The 22,937-nt window shown below is 41.4% G+C and overlaps 1 protein-coding gene across 28 annotated transcripts in view; it reads right to left on the bottom strand.

Annotated features, from left to right (window-relative positions):
• Positions 1-22,937, bottom strand: part of MAGI1 (membrane associated guanylate kinase, WW and PDZ domain containing 1) — a 351,112-nt gene that overhangs the window by 17,517 nt on the left and 310,658 nt on the right. For 5 of the 28 annotated variants that reach the window (XR_007904719.1, XM_051788740.1, XM_051788741.1 and 2 more), the window contains 9 exons: positions 21,549-21,626; positions 18,762-18,853; positions 17,654-17,846; positions 14,137-14,430; positions 10,732-10,935; positions 5,801-5,891; positions 5,621-5,684; positions 4,459-4,605; positions 3,189-3,327 (listed from right to left, as the gene is read on the bottom strand). Coding sequence is in view for 27 of the 28 variants with exons in the window: in XM_051788740.1 (XP_051644700.1) it covers positions 3,189-3,327; positions 4,459-4,605; positions 5,621-5,684; positions 5,801-5,891; positions 10,732-10,935; positions 14,137-14,430; positions 17,654-17,846; positions 18,762-18,853; positions 21,549-21,626 (1,302 nt within the window). In the remaining variant the exon portion in view is untranslated. The other 23 variants (XM_051788744.1, XM_051788761.1, XM_051788764.1 and 20 more) reach the window with 16 other exon arrangements.

The raw sequence follows: 22,937 nt of genomic DNA, 5'->3' as shown, positions 1-22,937 counted from the left end.
AATGTACAGAAAATAGAATTGATTATTAAGTTTTCACCTTGTAAAATAACATTTTGAAGGTGTGAGAATTAGACTGTAATAATACAATTTCCATTTCATTTAAGACATCACTTAATCTCACTTAGTTCTACCATGTTACGAAAAGTCCTAGGGTAGATTTTGGTTTTGCCACAATGATTCAAACAACGATGACAGAAGTTATGATTTTTTCATATCAAAGCAATGGAAAGATATTGTAACATGTACGATGGCTTTGATTCAAATCTAATCTCCAGTTCATTATTTTTTATGTAGTATTTGAGGTAAAATAGAGCTGAGCTACTTCTGCGAGACAAACTGCAGAGCAGAAGTACAAAAACAACCCTCAAACTAAACCCCAGCCCTGCGCTGCAGCTCAGCTACAATTACTGCTGTCATTTGTAACGGATGTTTATGAATGATTCATTACAAACACGAAAAACATTAAAGGAGCTGTGCTGCCTTAATGCAAGTGCTGCTTATATTTGCTTATTTTTTTTCTTTTTAGAAGTAACTCCTGCACGGCAGCTCGGCTGCCTTTAGCCACTTCCTGCCGCTCACACCCAGACACCCACCTCGAGGTGGGCTGCCATCCGACTGAACACCCTCACAAACACTTGTGGGGACAGATTTTTTTCCCCCCCTCTTTTTCTCCTTTTTGTCTTCCCTCCCCCAGGACAAACCCTCTACAGGCTCATTCCTCCTGCCATCAGGCCAAGCATCTCCCACTTGATGGCATTTCCATTCCTGAGCTCAGGAGGGTCGGTGTGTGTGCGCGTGTGAGAATTTTGTGATTTCCAGGTGAACCCTCTGTTGTGACCCACGTGTGGGTAATTTTGCTTATTAGGATTTTCAGACAGCACCTGGGGACCACACTGCTTTTCCTTGGCTGTAAGCACGTGGCTTGCAGCAACCTGGCTAATCACACAAGGTACAAGCGAGGCTTAAACGTGTCCTGTGGTGTGTGTACTTACAATTCAGGGGACGCAGGGTGTTCGGGATGAATTGCTGTACATATAAAATATAGCAAAGCGGAAAGCAATGTGAGGGAATTAGGCCACAGCACAAAAACACCTAATATTGATTTTAGCTACAAACCGTAGTTTGATTATGGCCCATAAGGTAGAAGCAAGACTCCCCGAGCTTGTCATTTCTCATACATGCAGCGATATTAGGAGGTATCATCGCTGAGGAAGGAAGAGCCCAGCACCAAGAAAAGTGAGAGAAAGAGAAAGAGAAAAGTAGAAAATTTAGATTCCCTATAACAAAGATGAAAGAAAGAAAAATCTTCATATTTTATCTTAGAATAAAGAAAGTTTATTTTTCCAGTCAGATTGTCTAGGCTTCACCCAAATATAAGGCTGCAAAGACAGCAGTTGTTATTATTGTGACATAAAGAGACATCTAAGAGGTGATTCAATAACCCAGACAACGAGAGCATCCATTCTAAAAGACAGCTGGAACAGTGACACAGAATGTCATAGAAAAAACATTAACAATCAAACAACAACGAAAAATAAAGTTCACCAGAGACCACAACATTAAAAATAAGTACAAAACTCATTACAAAAATATACAGCCTCATAGAGAAGCACGTTCCAATTGAGTCAGAAAAATATTGGAACTTAACATTATTAGAGGAACCATTTGCGACTGCAGCGAACAGAACAAAGAGAGGAAGGAGTCTCAAATGTTACAAGGATATTCTTTACAGTAGTGCAACCCCTGTATATTAAATCCTTGCTTGGAGAACAAACTTTTAGTGGTTAGCATTAGCCAAAAGAAAATTGGTGGTGGATTTCCATCCTCAGTGCAACAGACATATGCTTTGAGAAGTGAAGCACTTAATTTACAGGGTATTTATGCAGTCTAGCATATGATACAGTACTGTACATCCAAAGGAGCATAGGAAAAGACAAAAGTAGAAAGAACATTACAGAATTTCAGTGCCATCATTGAACTTTCTGGTGTGCTATTTATATTACAGAAGTGTAAACCCACAACTTCCCTTCCATATCGTTAAACACTTCAATTGTTTGTTGGTTTTACTCTGAATTGGTCATTTTAAGTTAAGTAATGAGCAGACTGAGCAGAAACCCTCAAACATGGTACAGTAAATGAAAAGAAAATCTAGTTCATAAATTGTGCAGAAGGGTTTTGTTTCTGGTGTTAGGACATGGAGAGAATGATAAACACAGAACTTACTGACACAGAAATAACCCAAATAAGGGGAGGAAAGTATAAAGGACATCCCTTCAATCATCAGTTTCTATAGAAACCTCAAAGACCTTTGGTTGGGAGTAGCCCTCCATCGAGGGCACAATATTTGACAATTATCTCAAATAAATAAGACATAATTATAATATTAAATAGTGTGCTAAGTTAAGCCACCCAGCAATCCAACCTCCAGGGGAAGAAAAGGAAATCTAATGCAATTCTTAGTAAGAAACAAGGACTGACTGTTTCCCCCAAGACACACATGAGAGCACCTTTTCATAACCTCCTCACCTTTTCAGACCTTACAAATTAACTAGTTGAAACCAGCAGACAGTTTAAGGGGGAAGAAAAGGGCTCAGGAGGCCAAATCAATATACTTTTGCAGTAAAGCTTTTTCTTTTTTTCCTTCTTTTTCTTAAATAACTTTATAAATATTTACATAAATATTAAGGAAAGGCAAAAATCTCGTAAGCCATCTCGGCATTCATGTCTATGGATACAGACAGGAACTAAGAGAAAAACCTAACCAAAAAAAAAAAAATCACTGCTTCAGAATAGTAACTTGGGATCCCAGTTTTTGCATTGATTAGAAGTAGAGACCTATTTGAAACAACAATTCAGCCGCTGAGAAACAGTTTGGCACAGTTCAATGACATTCCTTGTTTGGCTGGACAAGACAATAAGGTTTTTTGTTTTGTTTTGTTTTCCTCTCTGATCACCAAAAAATACTGCTATGATGATCTTGCCTTACACTGCGCCCCAAGTCCATGGAAGCAAGCAAAGGATGAAATGTGTAGAAAATTCAGCACAAGCGAGGCAATTATATGTTGCAAAGGTTGGTAAGACACTGGTGAGAAAGGAAAATAAAAAAGAATTCCCGCTTCAGATCTTGAGACAAATCATTCATGGAGTGATGCCAGGGAAGAAAGGAATGTTTTCATAGTTTGACCCACCATATTCTGGGACTGAGCCATCTCCACGTTTCAGAAACAGGCGGACCTTGCGGCCACCATTTTTAATCAGTTCGATGGCCCGAGCGTGCTTCATGTTCTTGGTGGTTTCTCCATTGATCTCTAAGATTTCATCACCGATCTGTCAATGTAATAAGAGAGTCTAAGATTAGAACCAAGTCCCCACAAGGGTCCCCTCCAGCACATCACAAGACAATGGCCACAGCAAAGGTGGAACAACTATGCACCAGGTGAAGCTAAAAAAGCCCAACTCCCAGTGACAGTCCACAAAAAACAGTGTGCAGGGGCCTGGAACACATGAAGGCAATGGGGAAAACTTGAGGTATAAAAATATTTCATTGCTGTTTTGCAAAACCACATCCCAAAACTGTATTGCTCAATAGTAAGAGCAGTGCTAGAATTGTTGCTATTCTACTTAGTTTTGATTATTTGTAAAGTCTTCAACGTGATTGTTTGTTTCACAGTCTAGCACAACTGGGATGTTCACAGAGTTTTTTCAGGTCTGTTTCTCACTTGGATATTGATACTACCATGAACCAGCAAAGCTGCTTTTGTAAATATAATCATTTATCAGGAAAGAAAACAGGGCTTAGAAGAGGTTGTCAAAGCATTGACTTCCAAAGGGCAGCACTGATTTTTCATCATATTTTCATCAGAAAATTTTTGGACCTATAGACCTACCCCTAGCAAAAGAATTTTGCAAATGCCCTTCACATGACTTAATGTGGAGAAGAAAAAGATGTATGCGGGAAAGTTATAATGCATTCTCTAACAGAGGAGCAAGGAGTACATAAAACGTGCCAATTTAATTTTTTAGTAGGCCTTTTGTAGCATATGCCCTTGTTATAATATTTGTAATTTAGCTGATATGTGAAGTTAATGCTAATCAAAAACCACATTGCAATTTTGTAACCTGTGGGCCATACACATGCTCTGTCCCTACTCTGCCCAGTAGCAGACAAAGACTGTGGCTATTACATTTTCACTGCTCCATGCATCTCTGTTAGGCTTTAAAAGACAGATTATGTGTTAGAATCTGGAAAGCAGGATTGGAAGAAGGGGGTGAAGTCTTCCAATGAACACACACTGCTACAGACTGCATACAAAGAGTGACAGATGCCAACGACAGAAGTAAATAGGAACCACTTTCAGTTAACATTTAATTTCCCTTTTAGCTGGCACAGCAGAAGGGAGAGGCAGGGAAGTCAGCTAATTCCAAAGATATGTGGTATTAAAATCAGTTTGTGCATACCCTCATTTTCCCACATCTCTCAGCTGGACCATCCTCAGCGAGCCGCAACACGTACAGATCCATATTATACTCTCGGCCACCTCGCAGGCTGAAGCCAAAACCTTTGGCTCCTCTTTCCAGCTCAACAGTGTAGAAGTCTTGGTCCTGCTGGAGAGAAGAAAACAAACGCCCAATTGAATAGGAAGTCAAATAGTGCTCTGTTCCCATTTTGAAATTATTCAACAATGAACAATATTGTTTTTGTTACTGATAATTAAAAATAGAAAATCAGTTGAATTTTCACACACAGATTAGGATTTGCTTCTTCCTCAGATTCCACTCTGCAATTTGGAGTTCTGGTGGTGGCCTGTGAAGGGCTTTTGGAATGAATGGGCTTGGTCATGTCCCATGGTGCATTTTTGGGCACTTTTTTTACACAACACCTCCTGTGCCCAGGGCAGAAAGGCCTTTTTCTGGAGGGTGGTTAGCGTTCTACCAACTGCACGGAGGGTGAGGACAACCTTACTTCCAGTGCCAGGCTTCAGTGAAATGTCTAATGGAACTTGGGGTGAGTGTGTGCTGGCTTTTCCTTTTTGTTACCACATCATCTATTTCTTTGCAAGAAGCTCAGAAGCCTGGGCATTGTTTTCCACAAATGCTATTATGGGGATGTTTTGAAGCCCCTAATAGAAGAGCTTACTTCTGGGATGGCCAGTGGCAAGGAAAGTTAACGGTGAGATAGATAATCTCTCTAATAAGATGCCATCTGCATGAACTGGAACAGTCCAGCCATTGCCCCTTATTAAGTTTTCCTCTTTTTTGTCCTCTGAATTTATCATTTGCACGCAACAATACTTTCTGGAGAGGCCCCTCACAATATACAATTCAATAAACAAACACATAAATTATTACTGCCCTAAAAATGTCAGCTTTTTTCCTTTATTTTTTCTTCCTCAAAGTCTTGATGAGAATGTGTTGGAAATGTTTCTCAGCTGAAACAACAGCAACACATATTAAGAAACTAATCAGCAAATTCCTCTTTTTTTTTTTTGAGCAAACAGACTGTGGGAGAACAGCTTCTCAGTAGGAATTTCCAAGGGAAATATTTGAACACAGCCAGCCCTCAAGCAGATTGGAAACAACAGTCTGTGGTAAACAAAACAATTAGAGAGGTGCTCCTTACCTGTGCTGCTTGGGGTGGTTTGAAATCAAACTGGGATTCCTGCTTTGGTTTGGTGTTGTTCCTGCTGTAATGAATGAGAGAAAGAGGGAGAGAAGAAAAATACAGCTCATGGGATGTGAAGGTGATCAAGGAGTAACCAAAGAGAGAGCATGTCAACATGCTCAAGGAAAACAATCTGACCTGGTCTCCTGTGGTATTTGCTGAGGAGTATGTGTGGTTGTGATTGTAGCAATTTTTTCTGCATTGGTCAATAAAGTAGCATTGGAGGATTCTGCAAAATAGATTTTGTTTTTCATTATGAGGGAAGACCATTGGCTATTCACTGAAAGAAAAAGAAGTTATGCAAAGGCATTTCACTGGAAATCATCATTATGTTGTTTCTAAAGAACTTCAGACGGGCTCAAATTGCTCAATTCCCCAAATTAACAGAGTAATTATGTATATGAAACTGTACACTCATTTGAAAAATGAAAAAAAATTAAAATAAAAAAAAATTAGGAAATCTGGATTGGAAACCCCTCTGACCTTTAGACACACTCAGAATGAAGACTTATAGAGGAAGGGTTGAACAGTGTTTTGTCTGTTATCTGATGACATGAATTCCAATCACTAAAGTCTCTAAATATTGTAGGTTGGCTAGATGAATTTTACAGTAGTTATAAGTATTCCAGAGATTATAAGCTTATCAGTCCCTTCCTCCATCAGAAACTGCAATCTTCAGTAGAATTGAGATGTGGCTTTCATCTAATACCTCGCAAGGTGATACTGAATGTGGCTAAACCCCAAACTCACTGAAATCTCTTTGAAATACAACCCACTACTGCCTGAGCACTGAAAGCTGCACACAGGGACGTGGAACTACCTGTACCAAATGCACCAGCAGCTCTGAGTACCACTTACAAAAGGATGCACGGAGAGAATACAGAGAGCAGGAGTAACTCCTAAACTCAATTTCTGCCACAGTAAAAGGCTCTCAGCTCAACATCAGTCTGTGCAAATGCCATATTTCTCTATGCACAGCAGGAGGTGCCTCAAAGAGAGGTCCCCTCTCCTGCTTTCTACAACTGGGATGGGAGTTGCTGTAGACACAACTGAAAAGAGGTTACTTAGGCATCCCTCACAGCATGGCAGGGCAAAATGTTCCCCCTGTCATTATGGAGCTGTATCACAGACTTCAGTAACACCAGAGTTAAGTCCAAACTCATTCAAAATTCTGCCTAAAATTAAGGACACGTCAATGCCAATAGCCAAATATTAGCAACACACTTTTGGAGGAAAGACCTGGAACTCTTGTATATTGAACTCAACACATTTTCCAGAACTACACATTGTATCAATCCTGAACTGAAATTAGTACTGAAGAGTTTCAAATGCTGAACTGCTCCAGAAGTCAGCAGTCCTGAAAACACCCTTTCCCTCCCATGGGAGTTTGAATTCAGAGGAAGCCTTGGTGGTAGGTACATGCTTAACCACACAAATGTTGAACAGCTGGTTGCATATGGAGAATGATGGACACAGTCCACGGAAACACCCACTCATCAGGCACAGCATTCCCAGCTAAAGCCACTGCAGTGACAGACCCTTGCTCCTTTGAGGTACAGCTCTGCACACAGGAGACCCCCACTTTGTGCCTATACCCTCTGTAACCAAGAGAGAACCACAGGTGACAAGTAACTACAAAATACTGGCCATGATCCACTTTTTAAGATCAAAATCTAAACTGAATGCACAATCACTAGGGTAACAGTGACAAAAACTGGATGGAAACATCTGGCTCTCCAACATAAAATTACAAGGTCTCCTACCCTGCCCTTGTTTGCCTCTTAAGCATCTGGTAATTCATTGTACTGACTATGGAGAAATCTGCCATTACTAAACAGAGTCCAGCTGTAATAAAAAACTGCAGCAATGGGAGGGGTTTTGCCTGAATTAAGGAGAGGTGGTGGTCATGGGCTTACTTGGTCCTGGGAGCTTAATTTACTTCATGGATTTATTCTAATTATGGAGAAATCTAGATAAGGGGAAGGTTTTTCCTTCCTGTAGCTACTTGCATGTCAAGGGAAACTCAGGAAAGGGGAAAGGAAAAAGAAGCACTTAAACAGATGGGTGCAACAAGAACATAGCTCCTTTGCCTGCAGTACTGTGCCCAAGTTAACATGCCCAAATCCTCAGCATATGGAGCTGTAACATTTTCCAGACCAGAGCTAGCTTGTGTCCAGTAGTTCAGGCAGCAAGAGAGGCTCCTGGGTCTGCCTGCACCTCTCAGGTTAGGCATGAGCAAAACATACCCTTGTGATGCTGTGCCACTGACAGCTGGCTCGTGTGAGGAAGAGGCATCCCTATGGGTGGTTACACTGTAGAATTTTAAGAAATAATTATGTTTATTTTGTAAAGATGCCTTGATGTTAAAATCTAACTCAAACAGAAGAAGGCCCCAAAACACAGTTAAGTGTTCTGTATTCATCCAGAACAAAAGCCTCTGGAATCATCCACAAATATTTGGAGATCAGATGAAGATGGGCTTCAAAGAGAATGCAAGATTCCTACCCTTTAGTAGGTCACACTAATAATCCCAAGCAGAGCAACAACACATCTTTGGTACAGATGTATCTTCACACCACTGCACTGCATCTATCTTTAGCCCACCCTATCCCATGAGTCAGGAGTTGTGCATAATTTTGCTAGTTTTCTAGACACTGGTTCAGGATGCATTCCAACCACCATGCAAAACCGGAGCAGAACATAGCAAAAATGATTTTTAGTGAAATTACAACTGCATGTCCTAAAATGTACATATTTCATTGATTCCTTGCCCTGCTCTGCCCTAAAACAGTCACCAATTAAATGTCTAATCTAAGCTTGTTCTTTCCCAGCATTCTGTATCCTTGCATCAGCTGGAAGAGTGTTAAAGCATCATAACTTCATGGCAAATGTAATCCTGCAGTGGTCTGTAGCAATTAATTTGTGCAGAACTTATTTCGAAGCAGAAATTCTTGGTGTTTTTAATAATGTTAGAAGAGATTAGCAGTGTGAGTTTATTGTGAGTCTTGTGATGTGCCTTAGCTTCTGATTTATGCTCCCCACTCCTTGAAGCACATAGACCATTTATATTTGCCAAAAAAAGCACTCAAAAGTCAACACAAAGAAAACAACAAATCAAGAAAGGCACACAAAGACATCAAAAAGAAAACAACACTGAGACTAATTTTTTGTATCTCATGGGGGTTTAGAGCAAACCTCTCAGCAATTTTCAGAGTGTTGGGTCTTAGTGGCTTTCAGAAATTAAAGGCAGGTAATACTATGCAAAGATGGCAATCTGACTTGGAATTTTAAAGTGACAGTAAATAAAAAGACTTGAAGTTTGCATTGCTATGAGAGTAGAGTCGACTCCTTCCCTAGGGAACACCTTTCCACTTTCTCTAGGAACATGTGATGTCAGTCCCAGGTACGTGTTTCCCTAACCTAAGCGATTTACATGATATCTGGGACATGTAATTGCATGAACAAGACTGGCTGAGCATTCATATCAGGAAGCTACATTCTTCTTAAAAAATTTTTAAACCATTCAGAAGTTGCTTATTTCTCAGGTGGCTTTGCCTTTAAAAAAAACAAGCTCTTCATTTATTTAAAGATTCACCTTCCTTGATTTTTATGAGATACTAAAATACAGGTAATGAACAATTCTTCTCTCAGTTTATCTCCCAAAGCAGGCATGCGCAGGCCAGCTCTGATGTTAGCCTGATTCACAGTCATTTTATTATTCATGAACACCTAATTTGCTGCAAGCAGCAGAGGATCATATACCATTTGACCTGGTACCTACTAGACAGTAGGAAAATAAAGCCTTTGTGCAAAACATATCATCCTAAACAGAAACAATTTATAACCAGATCATTTCTCATCCCAGTCTATTTTTATCCTATAACAAAACACAGCATAATCATGCTCTGTGGGGTAACCAAATCCATGTTTCAGATCAGAAAGTTTAAGAGTTAGCAACTACCCAGTGCTTCTCACTGGAAATCACATCATCAAACGTCTTCATTCTTTTTTCAGGTACTAGGTTCATTTCAGCTATACTTCCTCTGGGTTTCTTTTAAATTTAATCACACTTTCTCCACATTTAAATGCAAATAATGTCCTGTACCACTCTAAGGAATGCTTGTTAGCACTGTATCTGAGTCATCAAATCTTATACCCATGGATTTAACTTAAAAGGAGAACAACGTTAAAAGGTTTCTGCCTAACGAGCTCTCACCATGAACCCATCCATGGCAGAGCAGGACAATAAATAAATAGTCAGAATTTAGAACCACAGCAATTTTAGTTCTGTTGCAGATATTTTACAAGGTTTCTGCTCTGTTCCTATTCGGGGGTCAAGCTAGGCATCAATGTAATGAAACTGATATATAACACAAATCCTTATTTTTATTAAATACTTCAGTGACCTGAAACCAGTACCAAGTGTCTGCTTATTATTAGGGATCCTGCATATTCCCTCTGATCTGAAACACTGAGATCCTCTCTAGGGTAACTCTTACAGTGATCAGCTGCAGGCTCACAGCAGCTCCAGAGCCACCACCATTTAAACAGTCATTTAAAAATGTATTGAGCTTGCTCCCAAAGCAACTTACTGAGAATAAAAACAAATCTGCTTTTCAAACAGCTTAAAACATGTCAAAGTGTTTATCCCTTTCTGTTATCTCTTTAGTCCATAGCCTGCTTGTATCTATACAAAGCTTCAGGAATCCCACATGCTAACAAGCGATTCCCAAATATTCTGAAGTTGCATTATTAAAACCTAAGGATCAAATCAAAGTGTACCAAGTTGTGTATCAAACTCGTGGCAGATCATTTAAAGGAGATACATAGAATGGAATATTATTTTTTTAATGTCGAATCAGCACCTCCCTGTTTAAAACCATCTATTTCTATAAAAAGGGAGAAAAAATAAAGCTATGAAGGGCTCACAACCTCCCTCACTGCTACCTCCCAAAGCGGGAGTGGGAATTGAGTCCTCCATGACTTTGCAGCTCCAACTGACACAAAAAAGCCCAGGAACAAAAACCAACAAGAGGGTCAGATAAGACAGCAGGAAACATATACTTTACCATCTCCTGGAATGATGCGCAGGGTGACGGTGTTTCCCGCTTCCTTAATGAGGTTGACGATGTCTGAATGCGACTTGTTGGTGATGGAGCACCCATTGACGGCCAAGATCCGGTCGCCTACTTTCAGCTTCCCACAGCGGTCGGCAGGACTCCCTTCAATTATCCGACCTATTTTGTGAGGCATGGCCACACATGCATTTCCCGCTTTTGTATTGGTTTGGGGGTTGTTTTTTTGGTTTTGTTTTTGGTTTGGTTTTTTAATTGTTTACATACGTGGGAATATGGTGAAGGGGAAAAGGAGAAAAAGGGTTGAAAAGGGAAAGAGAAGGTTAAGGGTTAATTAATTAATGCATCAAGCAAAAGTTATTATAGGATAGCTTTGCTGCCAGTGTTCAAAACATTGGCAATCAACTAGTATGAGTGCACAAAGCTTTACTTTTTCCACAAAAAGGTGTTTTGTTAATCACTCAAAACTCCCCCCCACCTGGATTTCTGTTAATAAATTGTGAGATTTTTATTGAGATTTTTATTGACTACAACTGCACTTAGCAGCCCCATCATAACCCAAATCTGATTTTATTTTTGAAGAAAAGGATTGAAACTGCTTCTAGAAAACTCAGCCTTCCTTCTCCAAGATTACATTGTTGTCAGCCTCTCTGGTCCTTCTCTAAGCCAATGGCTGTTCAAGGTTCTGCCAATGTTTTGTTCTTTCTCAGTTTAGAAAGATAAAATCGTTCTAGGCCTAGGAGGGAGCACGGCTCCCTTTCTACCACACAGACCCACTCTATCAGCGCTGCACGGGGAAGCAACATGAAACATTTTTCTTCCATCGTGAATAAAGGTACTACCAGGGAAGGCACAGGACCACTACAGATGGGCCAAGACTGACAAAGGTAACCCGTTTGGTGCAGGCATTCACCTCAGCCTCTGTTAACCCTTCTGCTTTTATGACCTTATTTGGCACCAGGGTGGGAACAGGTAAGGAATAAGGACTTCCTCATTTAAATACCTCTAAAACCACACACAAAACCATGGAGATGTCTGACACACAGAGCAAGAGCACTTTAGGATGAATGTGTTTTGGAGACAAAATTCTCCTCCTGTTCCACGCAACTGTTTGTTCCAAAAACACAGGGTCGTCCATAACATGCAGAATTGGGACAAAGAGGATAGACAACATCACTAAGATAAATCCATTGGGCTTTTGTATGGCTCCTTATGAGGGCAAGAGGCCCTCAGGCATGCAGCACGTGATTGAAACCATGAGGTACAGAGCAGTCACCTCATACTTTGCATCCACAATACATTCACCCTCAAGATGCACTTTCCCATCTCTGCTATAGTCTTTACTTGATTAGTAGTTTTAGAGATATACACTGCTGCACACATGACAACACTAGAAAGACTATAAAGAAGAAAAGGCCAAGACATGGATATGTGAGGTTGGGAGATGCGATGAAAACTGGCAGAAAGCATTAATATTAGTTGCAAACATCAGGGAGATTTCTTTTTTCTTCTTTTACTATGATGTTAGAAAGTTTCTCTTTCTGGTAATACAAAGCCCTATCCAGTTTAAAGGCTGTTTTGAGGGTATGACTCTATCCAACCCACTGAACACAGATGACAGAGCCCACACCAAAGTGACCAAGGTGGGTTTTAGAACCAGTTTGGCCCATCTCTAAATACTACATATGAAAGAAAAAAACCACAAAGCAGGTCCAGGGCAAGCACCAGACAGCAGAGGGAACACATCTCATGCGGAGTATTAGGAAAAAGTTGAATATACTTGAAAAAAATTAAAGGAAAAACAGTCACAGATCAACAGATCTCCATGAGGAGCCCCTGCACAGAAAACTTCCAGTTAGTGAGTATCTTGGGCTAAAGCAAACACAACTCTTTACAACCTCAGGTCAAGGCTTCTCTGCAGAAAAGAGTTAGAGCATAGTCTTCATACAGTAAAAGTTATTTACACACGTTTGCAAATACATTCAGAAGACAAAAGCACTCCCTCTGGTTTAGACTGACTTCAGTTTAATCTGTATTATATTATACCATTGTGTTCTGGCACCTAAACTCCTATTTTCAAGTGCAGTTTCCAGCAGCAAGGACAGTGTGAAGCAGCCTGGTGTCTGAGAACTGACAGAACTTGATGCACTGGCTTTCTACCAGATATTTCCCCCTTGAAATCTCTCCTGTCATAATGGCTCACAACAGTGTTAGAAATGGCCTGTTCTACATCAATACCAGCAAAGGAGGTGATGCTCCCTTGATGTAAGTAAGGGTGTTACTGATGGGCAAGAAATCAGAAAAAAAGCCTAGGATAAAGAGGGAAAGGCCACTTCTTGCACTTGCATGCCCCAGGAACCCTCAAGCTGTACAGGGAGCCTCCAATACATTTTGTCTGCAAACCACAACCCTGCTGTGAGAGGTAGTGTGAAGAAGGCCAAGGCATGTGCTCTGCCTTTTCCTCTCCCCCTCCATCCCTAACATCTGCCACAAATTAACGGAGAGGGAATACCTTTTTCCACTACAAAGTCCAAGTGGATGCTGCCTCTGGCCCTTTTGGAGGAGATGGAAAGGGAAGAAAATAGCATCTCTGACTGATTTCCTCCTTGCAATGACGCTCCTGCTCAAGAACAGGCAGTTCTGAGCATACTTGCAAAACCAGCTTACACACACCTCCTTTGCAGCAACACCTGGAAATGGGTGTCTGCCTGGCAGAAAGACTGTCTTCAAACAGAAACCACGATCACCCTCTATTAGGGCAGGACATTATGTGTGACATTGCATATACTTCATTTCACCCTACTCTGAAGAAATGGATTTGGGAAGAGGTGAAATGGGTCAAAAAAACATCTTGGTTTTTTAACAGTATTCTGCATTTTATGTATTACCAGCAAGCACTATTAATTAAAACTTTCCATCTATCAGCAGGTTCACTCCATAATGAGGATCAGAATAACCCTGATTGCCAAAGAGAAGTTAATCAGTTTAAGCATTACTGCTTTTAAATCAACTGGCTCGATTCCACCATTAGGAGACATATTTCATTCCACCTGCTCCATTTCTGCACTAGCAAACAGCATCACTGGGAGGATCCCCAGCAGCTCTTCTGAGAGCAAACCCCAGAAAGGCTCTCCCAGAAAGTGACCATCAGCAACTGCCATTGGTGGCAATTTTTGCTCTTCAGGTTGGGATTTCTCATTTTGCTTCTCTCGACTCAGTGCTGAACAAAACCCAGGAGGCAAACACCTACCAAGTCTTTGCCTCCGATTAAGCTATTAATTACATAAATTGGGGCACGCCCACGACTTTTAATTAAACAGATCCCCGCTCGCCTCCTTGTGCTGCAGTGCTCAAACCTGCGTCTCATCTGAGGCGCATTTAAAAAACTCCACGACTCACCGAACGTCGTCCCCGCCTCGGGCCTGCTCACGGACGAGACGATGACAAAGCCGAACCCCTCGTTCTCGCCGCGGCGGATTTCCACATCGTAGGGCTGGACCACGGTGCTCACAACGCCACTGCCCCCGCCACCACCGCTGCCGATGCCACTGGTGCTGCCGCTGCCCGAGCTGACGGTGTTGAGGGAGTTCTGGCTGCCCTGCGGCGTTCGCTTCTCCTCCGTCAGCGAGGCCGGCTGGTTGCTGCTGTGGTGGGAAGAGGCCGGGGATGGGACTTCATTCTCTGCCTTGGGAACTGGGGAGGAGGGGAAGAAAGATTGTTTGAGCAGGCTGCGCCATTTAGTGTTTGAAAAGAGATCTCTACTGAGGAAAAAGGCAGGAGAAAATCACCTGCTTTAGTCTACAGATCACAGCCATAATGACCAAGGGCTCTGTATCCTTTTGGATGTCACAACCAATAGCTTCAGTGATAGCACTGACCACACCTGCTCACCCTCTTCTGTGTATGGTCACACAGCCAAAGCCTTTCACTGCCAAACTGCAGCAGCAGTATGGTTAAACCAGTGGAGTGCTGTGTGCTTGGGTGCTTGGTGGCATTTTAAACCTAGAGTACATTAGCTGAAAGGTGCCTCCTTGAGCTGTCACATCCTCACTTCAGTTATATATGTACAACTGTATATACGTGCACAAGCCACGAGGAGAGACAGTAATATCACACATCCATCACAACACCTGTGTATTTTTAAACTCAGTGTTATCAGTTAGGTAGCACTGATTGCCTTTGATTAATGGGATCATAAGTAATAACAATCTCCCACACTAGCAAAACAACCTGTGAAGCAAACTATTCTGGACAGAAGAACCAGCAACTATCAGCAACTGGCACAGACAGGGAAACCATTAAACATTGTTAACATTAACATTAAACAAGTGTTCAACAGCAATTGAAATTGGAAGGGGTAGTAGTTTAAAATCTAATCAGCTACCACAAGGCTTGAAGAAGTCTCAAAAAAAATTGCTTAGTCCAAACTCTGCTTGAGTGAGGGCCAACTATACTTAGTGTCAGTCCTGACAGATGTTTGTCTAATCAGCTGTTAAATATCTCCCCAGGCAATCTATTGGTTGCAATATCGGACTTAAATCTTCCCTGCTGCAACATAAGGCTATTATTTCTAGTGCTATCTAACAGGCATATGGAGAACATATTATTCCCTTCCTCTTTGCAGCAGCCTCTTATAGTCTTGAGGAGTACAATACCTCCTCCCCCTTCTCTGCTTTAAGCTAAAGAATCCAAATTTGTTCACAGTATTTCCTTGCAGACCATGTTTTCCAGAGCTCTCCTTATTCTCCCTGGTCCTCTGGACTCCCTCCAGTTGGGCTCTCTCCAACTCAAACATGTCTTTCTTGAAGTGCTGGACCATATTGCACTAAGCCATCATCTGCTGGGAAATCAGGAGAGTTCCCCCCTGCCTGCATCCCAGCAGAGTGTTTTCCTTCACCTGAGCCAACCTCAGCGTAAAGCTCATGGCCCACAACGGCTTCCACTTCGTGTTGCTCAGCCTGTTCTCTGCAGCCCATTTGTGCAGCTGAGAGCAGCATATTGCACTTGTCCCTGCTGAATGGCTGCCTCCACTAATCAGGTCACTTCTCCAATTTGGTGAATCAAAATTAAGTTGAAGTTCTTAAAAGCAACAGAAAAAAAGCAAACAAAATCTAATCCTCTAAAATCATGGTCCAAAGAAAAAAGACTTTAAAATATCCTTGGATAGAAGTGCCATCTGCACTTAAAGTATGTACTAAATATATAGTATTCTACATATTAAGAATACAGGCGCATAAAATTCCCTCTACATGAATCTCAAGACAGAGAGTACCCATTTAGGTGAACAATCTTTTTTCTACTGGCATACGGATGACAGGAGGAACAAGGGACCAAAATTCAGGAACAGCCTTCTCTACAAAGTTATACCAGAATTTAAAAGCCTGCAAATATAAGGTGAAAGAAGGGATTCTGAATAATTTATCCTAGAGTAAGTGTCCACATTTGAAATGATTCAGAAATAGCTCGGTCTGGAGTAACATGCCTCTGAATGAAATATCAAGAGAGATCTCATGCATCTAAATCTTTCATGGTAATTTCCAGCCTGAAGGCTGTAAAACTGAATAGAAAATCTATGCACAAAAACAATACCAAAATTCAGCTGCCCTTCCCCTTCCTCCCAAAGCTCTTCTCCCGAAGCTTCTCTCACATTGGCAGCCCTTGGTCAGGAATTAAAGAGAGGCTGTCAGAGGAGAGACATTACCTGGTGTTCAATCCACAAAGTGAAGGAGGAAAGAAATGAGAAATGAGCATCTAATATTGTGCAGAAGGAGCTCAGTCCTGGATAAGAACACAGAGCTATTTTAGAGGTACTTTTCTAGTCCTAACTTCAACTGAGGGCCTCATTTCCAAACTGAATGTTATTTTGATGCTCTTTAAGATCAAAGTACAGCGCTGCCTATTTATCCGATGATGCCTAAACTTGAAAGGCTACACAATATCCTTTCTTTCTGAATAAGTGAGCTAAATGAAATGCCACAATTGAGCTCCCTAAAGGGATTCACACAGAAAGAGGCAGCACCCCAAAGTTACTCTCCAATATTAAGCATGAGGTCACATGTCATTTAGAAAGCTCATGCTCATGTCTTCCATTTTCTTTGCTATCAGGACATTTTTCAGTCACTCATCTGGGTGCCACCAGGCAGTGTCACTTCTCTCTGCATCTCTGTCTTTCTGCCAGCTTCTTTTTCGTCCATTTAAACCCTACACTGGTGCAGTGTGTGCACAGTGCCCAGCATAACTCAGCACACAGAAACCTCTCTAGACTTGAGCAATCTGGTCTAGTGGAAGGTGCTTATGGCAGAAGGGTTGGAACTGGATGATCTTTAAGGTCCTTTCCAACCCAAAGCATTCTATGACTCTATGATAACAAACATGCACGCCTTGCACCACCAGAACCAACGTTTACAGTTTTCCATCCTGCAGTTGGTTGACTACATGTTGAAGTTTCCCCGAGCCTGGGACAGGGGACACCACACACCACTGCCTTCACCTCCTCTCCTGTGGACTCCTCAGCTTTTTTCCCCCTCACTCCCAGTTTAAGGGTGACTATCAGGCAGCACATTTATTTCAGGAAGTAAACAGAAAACACAGGCAGTCAGCCACAGTGCTGTTGCTGTATAAGTAGAACTAAAAACGACATACTGCAACCAAACAGTTCCTCATTTTATCCAAAACCTTCACGAAGACTGGGAAATCCAACCGAGATTGAGAGACTCTTGACTGGGAAAAAAATACTTGAAACTTATTTGATCAAGAACAAAAAAGACTAAAAACAGGCAAAAGAGGAAGAAGAACAACACATCCCCTGAGTTTTCCCAGTACTAGAAGGAGAAGTTTTTTTTCCTTTAAACCATTTGTTGAGCAGATGGGAGCTTGGCAAGAAAAGCTATCCCTGCAGAGAAACACTGCAGCCTACCTGTGTAAACCACTTTGCGCCTGACGGTCAGATTGACATGACCTTGTTTGGCTGCCTGTTGCATAAGCTGGACGACAAGCTGGTGTGATTTCCCGACAACAGGCGTCCCATCCACACAGATCAGTTCATCACCCGATCTCAGGCGACCGTCAGCATCAGCAGCACCCAGCGGTACAATGTGACCGATGTAAATCTGATGAATTAGCAGAGGAAGAGAGACAAATGAGAACCAGCCCAACAGCCAGCTGGAAGCAAGGGGCACTCGTAGTTAGACCCAATTTAGTAGGGACATGAAATTGTTGACAAATGTCTGCTGGTCAGGAAAGTTGCTCCTGTGAAAGCAGCTCTGTGTGAATGCAGCCACATCATGGAATTGTAATAAATTGACATCTTGTTTCTTTAGGCAGTCCATTCACTCTAATGACAGATAGCCTTGGGAAACTCGTTCAACCAGACAGTGACCAGACAGGAAGATGGTTAAAAGCACTGAGGGTCTTGTCAGGGAAGTTGAGATTGAGTTACTCTTTCAGTTGCCCCTAGGGTTTACAAGCTTGGTACCACTCGCCTGTCCACCAACTCAGTCTTGGTTTATCTTCAGTGAGTTCTGTGGAGTTACTTTAACGTGAGATGAATTCATGATCTCTCTTCCCATAAATGAGCAAAATAATTTTGGCAGGGAAAAACATGGAAATTCATGCTGCCACTACCTAGCTGTGACCTGTGCAGCATGTGAAAGGACGACACCTCCCACAGGCACTGAATTTATGGTAAAGAAGTTGAGTGAATTCGAGAAGAGGATCGAGCAAATAGAAAACCTGGCATTCTAAGATCAAAATACTTGCAAACCTGACCAGGACATCCTTTTCTCAGCATCCAGGCAATTCCAGACCTATGTGTTTCTATCTGGTTTACAACAAAAGTAGAAGGAGAAAAAAGCCCCATTTCTGTTATGGAGTTCTGGGATTTTTTTTAAAGGGGGGGGGGAGGAGTTGCAGGATATATATAATCCACAAGTTACTTCAACAGTCATGCTATAGAACAGTTCTGCACATCTATACATGCTACTGCCATGACTGAAAGATGTCGTGAGTTAAAACATGATACTCACAGGTTCTCCAGGCTCATTTCCACCTAGAATCCTAAATCCAAAACCGGTTTCCTTTCTCCATAGAAAGATATCCTGCTCTTGGTAATCTGGAACTGAAGGGAGAGAAGAAAAACTGTAATTTTTAATCAAAAAACTACACCTTTATAACCAAGTCAGGACTATTCAGATGTATGTGTAGGGGGATCCGCTACTCAATTTTAACCTTCAAATAAGGTGGTCTTGAGTTTTCAGACAATATCGCAAACATAATTTTAAATACTAAAGGATTATTATTTCAATCACTACTAAAAATTATGCAGTGGTTTCTACTTTCTAGGTGTCTAACTGTGACTTGCCATTTGTTTATCACTATAATATCTCCTTCTGTCAATATTAGCATCATTACCCAGAGCAAGAGCCTCTTCCAAATCGTCAATAAATAAATGTGTACAACAGAGAATTACTCTGCCAGAAACAATACAGCTGTCTTCTCTTTCACAGGAGACAAAAGAGACACTTGTTATGACTTCTACTGTTTAATTAACTTTCCCAAGCTCAGTTTTCTGTCTTTCTACTAACACTGCTTTAAATAACAATGGGGCAGATCCCCAGTTGTTGTAAATCAAAAGAGTTCCACTCAAAACAATGCAGCTTTCCTGACTCTCACTTGCTTGAGTACAGGCTCTGCAAAACCACTGAAGAGATAAAACAAGTTGGAAATATAAAAAAAAACCCAACCTCACCTACTCATTAGTATGGAACACCAGCTAGGTTGTTACAATGAATATTACATACAGTGAAGTACTAACCTTGAAGAGCGGTTGAACAGTAATGTTTTATATTAACTTACTCATGCTTGCTTTCATCCTTTTTAAAAAATGCAAAACTAATTGCTAGCATTAAATCATATCAGAAGACAACTTCAGGTTCATTTAATATTTATTGGATAGTATCTGTAACATTGACTAATTTTGTAATGATCCCCTCCCAAAATTTATAATTAATGATAATAAAAAGCTGTTCCTTTACCAGTCAGCTGCCTATATTTTCAGTAAAGAAACCAAAGTATATAATTCAGGAATCTGATTTAAATAAGTGCCTACTCAGACACAGGATGCAGCATGTTTAATGAAACATCATTTAGTTTTCTGTATCTATGAGCAGGTTCTTTTCTATTGACATCAGTGAGTGTCGGATTGGGCCCTAATTGCATTTTACACTGCCTGTGCCTAATGTGCAATGATTTGGGTCTGGTCTGGTGCTTTTCAGTGTTAAGACTTTTGGTTAGCTCTGATGGTCTCTCTTCAATGATTCAAGAGGATTAAAATACAATATGAACTGAAGATCTGGGAATACTAAAAATTAAATGGATAGGTGAGTGGTAAGGTACAGATGCCTGCTTTGATATTTTCATTTAAACTGGCTTTATATATAATCTTTTCACACTTTAATTACCTGCAGTTATAAACTAAGCTTAAGACCCATGCCCTTACTGAACTGGAGAATAATTTTTGTCCAGACACAATTACAGAGCAGTCAGGTGATGAATACACTGGGTGCCTGAGCGGCTCATCTGTTCTGGCTGAAGGCAGCTCTCCACCCTACAGACGTGTGGCACAACAGCAGAATTCAGACAATGAATTAATTGGTGTTTGTCACTGCCTTCAGCGAGGGGAGCGTGACGAGCAGAGACACTTGGAAGTGTCTCTCCAGCCCTTCGCAGGCTATTTTGGCAAAGGCTGGCCCCAACCAATTAATAGTGCGTGTTGGATCTGTCAGAGGTAAAGTGGCTTCTGCAGAGAGCTTCAGCAGAGCCCGTTTCCTCAGCATCTCTCAACACCTTCCCATTTGTCAGCCCTCCAGTCTCACTGAACGATGCCGTATGTCCCTGGTTTGGGTACCAGCAAGACAATTAATGCTGCTGGAGGGAACAGCAAGCCCGGCCGGACTGGCAGCATCAAACCAAAGCAACATCAAAAGACAAGTCTATCCCCCAAAGAAGCCAGTTCATCCATGTAACACTCCTTCCACTGGAAGGATTACAGAGAGGTGGAACACAGATGCGACAGACATACAGACAACACACATTTACACAGAGTGAGTACAAACCAAGCAAAACTCCTTTGACCACTTTTTGCACTAGCTCTGCAGTACAGTGATTCACTGGCACAGCCCAGAACACCCATCCACCTCTGTGCTTCAGTGCAGGTGAGGTGGGACCCCCTGAGGTTCCCTACTGGAAAATTATTTTAGGCTCTCCCATTATTCATTAGCACTTCAGAGAAGCCACTTTCCCTACTTAAAGAGAAAAATGGTGGTGCTCAAACTCTGCTGAAAACGAGTGGAAAATGGCCTCTAGGAGTCATTCATTGCATCCCCATACCTTGACTGATCTCAAGCATGTCTGACTCTGATAAAACATGTGCATAGCCCAAATGGCTAAAATTTGCCAGTCTGCTCGTTGTGAATGAAACCAGAGCACTTGGAGAGCATTGCAAAAGTGGTAAGAAGAGTTCTGCTGGGGCCATGAGGAGGAATGGAAGAGAAGTGAGTGATGCAGCTCCGATGATGAGCCACGTGGGCAAACTCATGAACGAAACAGGACCATGATACGCCCACCCCACCACCGCCTACGCGATCCGCCGCCAGCCAGGACACAGTAAAGCGAGTGCTTTGCACCCTGGTGGCTAACCTTGGCCTATGGCCCTGCCAGACTCCCTTGGTGATGAAGAGCCCCCCGCCACAGAGCAGCAATGACACCAGAACAAGACATCACAAGACACAGATACATTCTCGGCACAGTCTTACATTCTCCAAAACTCGTGGAATTGATTTCTCTCTCTCTCTCACCCTTGCTCAGTCCAGTTGCAGGCGAAGGTGACATAGCTGCAATATTAATTTTACAGTTTTGCAGAGCTTAATGTATCTTCTTTCTTGTTAGTTCATTTAAGTAATTGTGACTTTATGGATCATGTTAGGCTTTCATGCATAATTTTTTTAAGATTATAGGTACTATGGATTATGACACACTAAATTTCACATCTATCTGCACACGCCTGTGCACATGTGGATATATAATAAACACACATATGAATTCATACATTTATGCACATGCATGCAGGTATATTTGGACAACCTCTTTTTTCTCCTCAGAGGGAAAATTTCTTTAAGAACACCTTAAATATACTTTGCTACAAAAAAAATTTTCACTTTCATGACATGGTTAGTTTTTCAAATGTAAATATTTTTTTCTAATGTTAAAAAAATTCTAAATATGTGGTGATGAACAATGAACACAGTGTTTAATTAGAGGTAGTTTTAATCAAACTTTTCTATACAAATTTCAACAACTATCTTATATGTTATATAAAAGAAAAATCTGCCCAGTGTGACATCAGTTTCAACACAAGATGGATTCAAGAATGATCAGTATGAGTTTGCTTTAGTCACTGGCTCATTTGAGGCAGCAGCACTCTCAGTGACTCATAGCTTGGCAAAGTATAAAAGGTTTAAGGCCCAGATTCAGCAAAGTATATAAAGACAATTCTGAAACTAAGAGTGAACAGTCTCACTGAAGCTGTTGGAGAGTGTCAGAGTTGAGAAATTCTGCAATTTAGCCATAAAATCTTAGGAGGTTCCATATTTGCAAGAAACTCATTTTCTAAACTACCCCACTGCAGTAGAATTCCAGGTTTTTTTGCCTTCTCCTTTTAACCAACCCTCCTGGTGGCACGGGAAGCTTTTGAAAGATGGCTTCAGCATGTTCTTGACAAGATGACCAAGCTCTGCCAGTGAGGTTTGGGGAGGGTGTGATGCCGTGAGTGAGCCATGGAGCCTGCCCATGACTCCACTCCCACCCTCCACTGCTCACTCGATGTGCTGTGAGTACTACGAGTAGTACTGTCCTTTTTAGCAAGACTTTCCCTAAGGGCACGGACACATCTGTGTGTCCAAGAGTATGACTGTAACTGTTTGTCTACTATTAATATAATAAAAGGACATAACCCTACCAAAGGGCTTTTATTAAGCATCATCTTGAAAGTCAGCCTGATCAGAAGGCGGCTGCAATTTCTGGAGAGTGATTTTCTTTTCTATTTTAGGGAGAAAGTATCTAATGTTTGTATCATTGTGCAAATATTTTTAATTCTATGTAATTGCTGGTGAGTGAACACTACACACCGGGGTCAAGACTTGTTT

This window comes from Manacus candei, unplaced genomic scaffold (assembly GCF_025592945.1).
Source record: "Manacus candei isolate 608988 ecotype Guabito, Panama unplaced genomic scaffold, ASM2559294v1 h1tg000025l, whole genome shotgun sequence".
Taxonomy (NCBI): domain Eukaryota; kingdom Metazoa; phylum Chordata; class Aves; order Passeriformes; family Pipridae; genus Manacus; species Manacus candei.
This window is presented reverse-complemented; position numbering and strand designations above follow the sequence as displayed.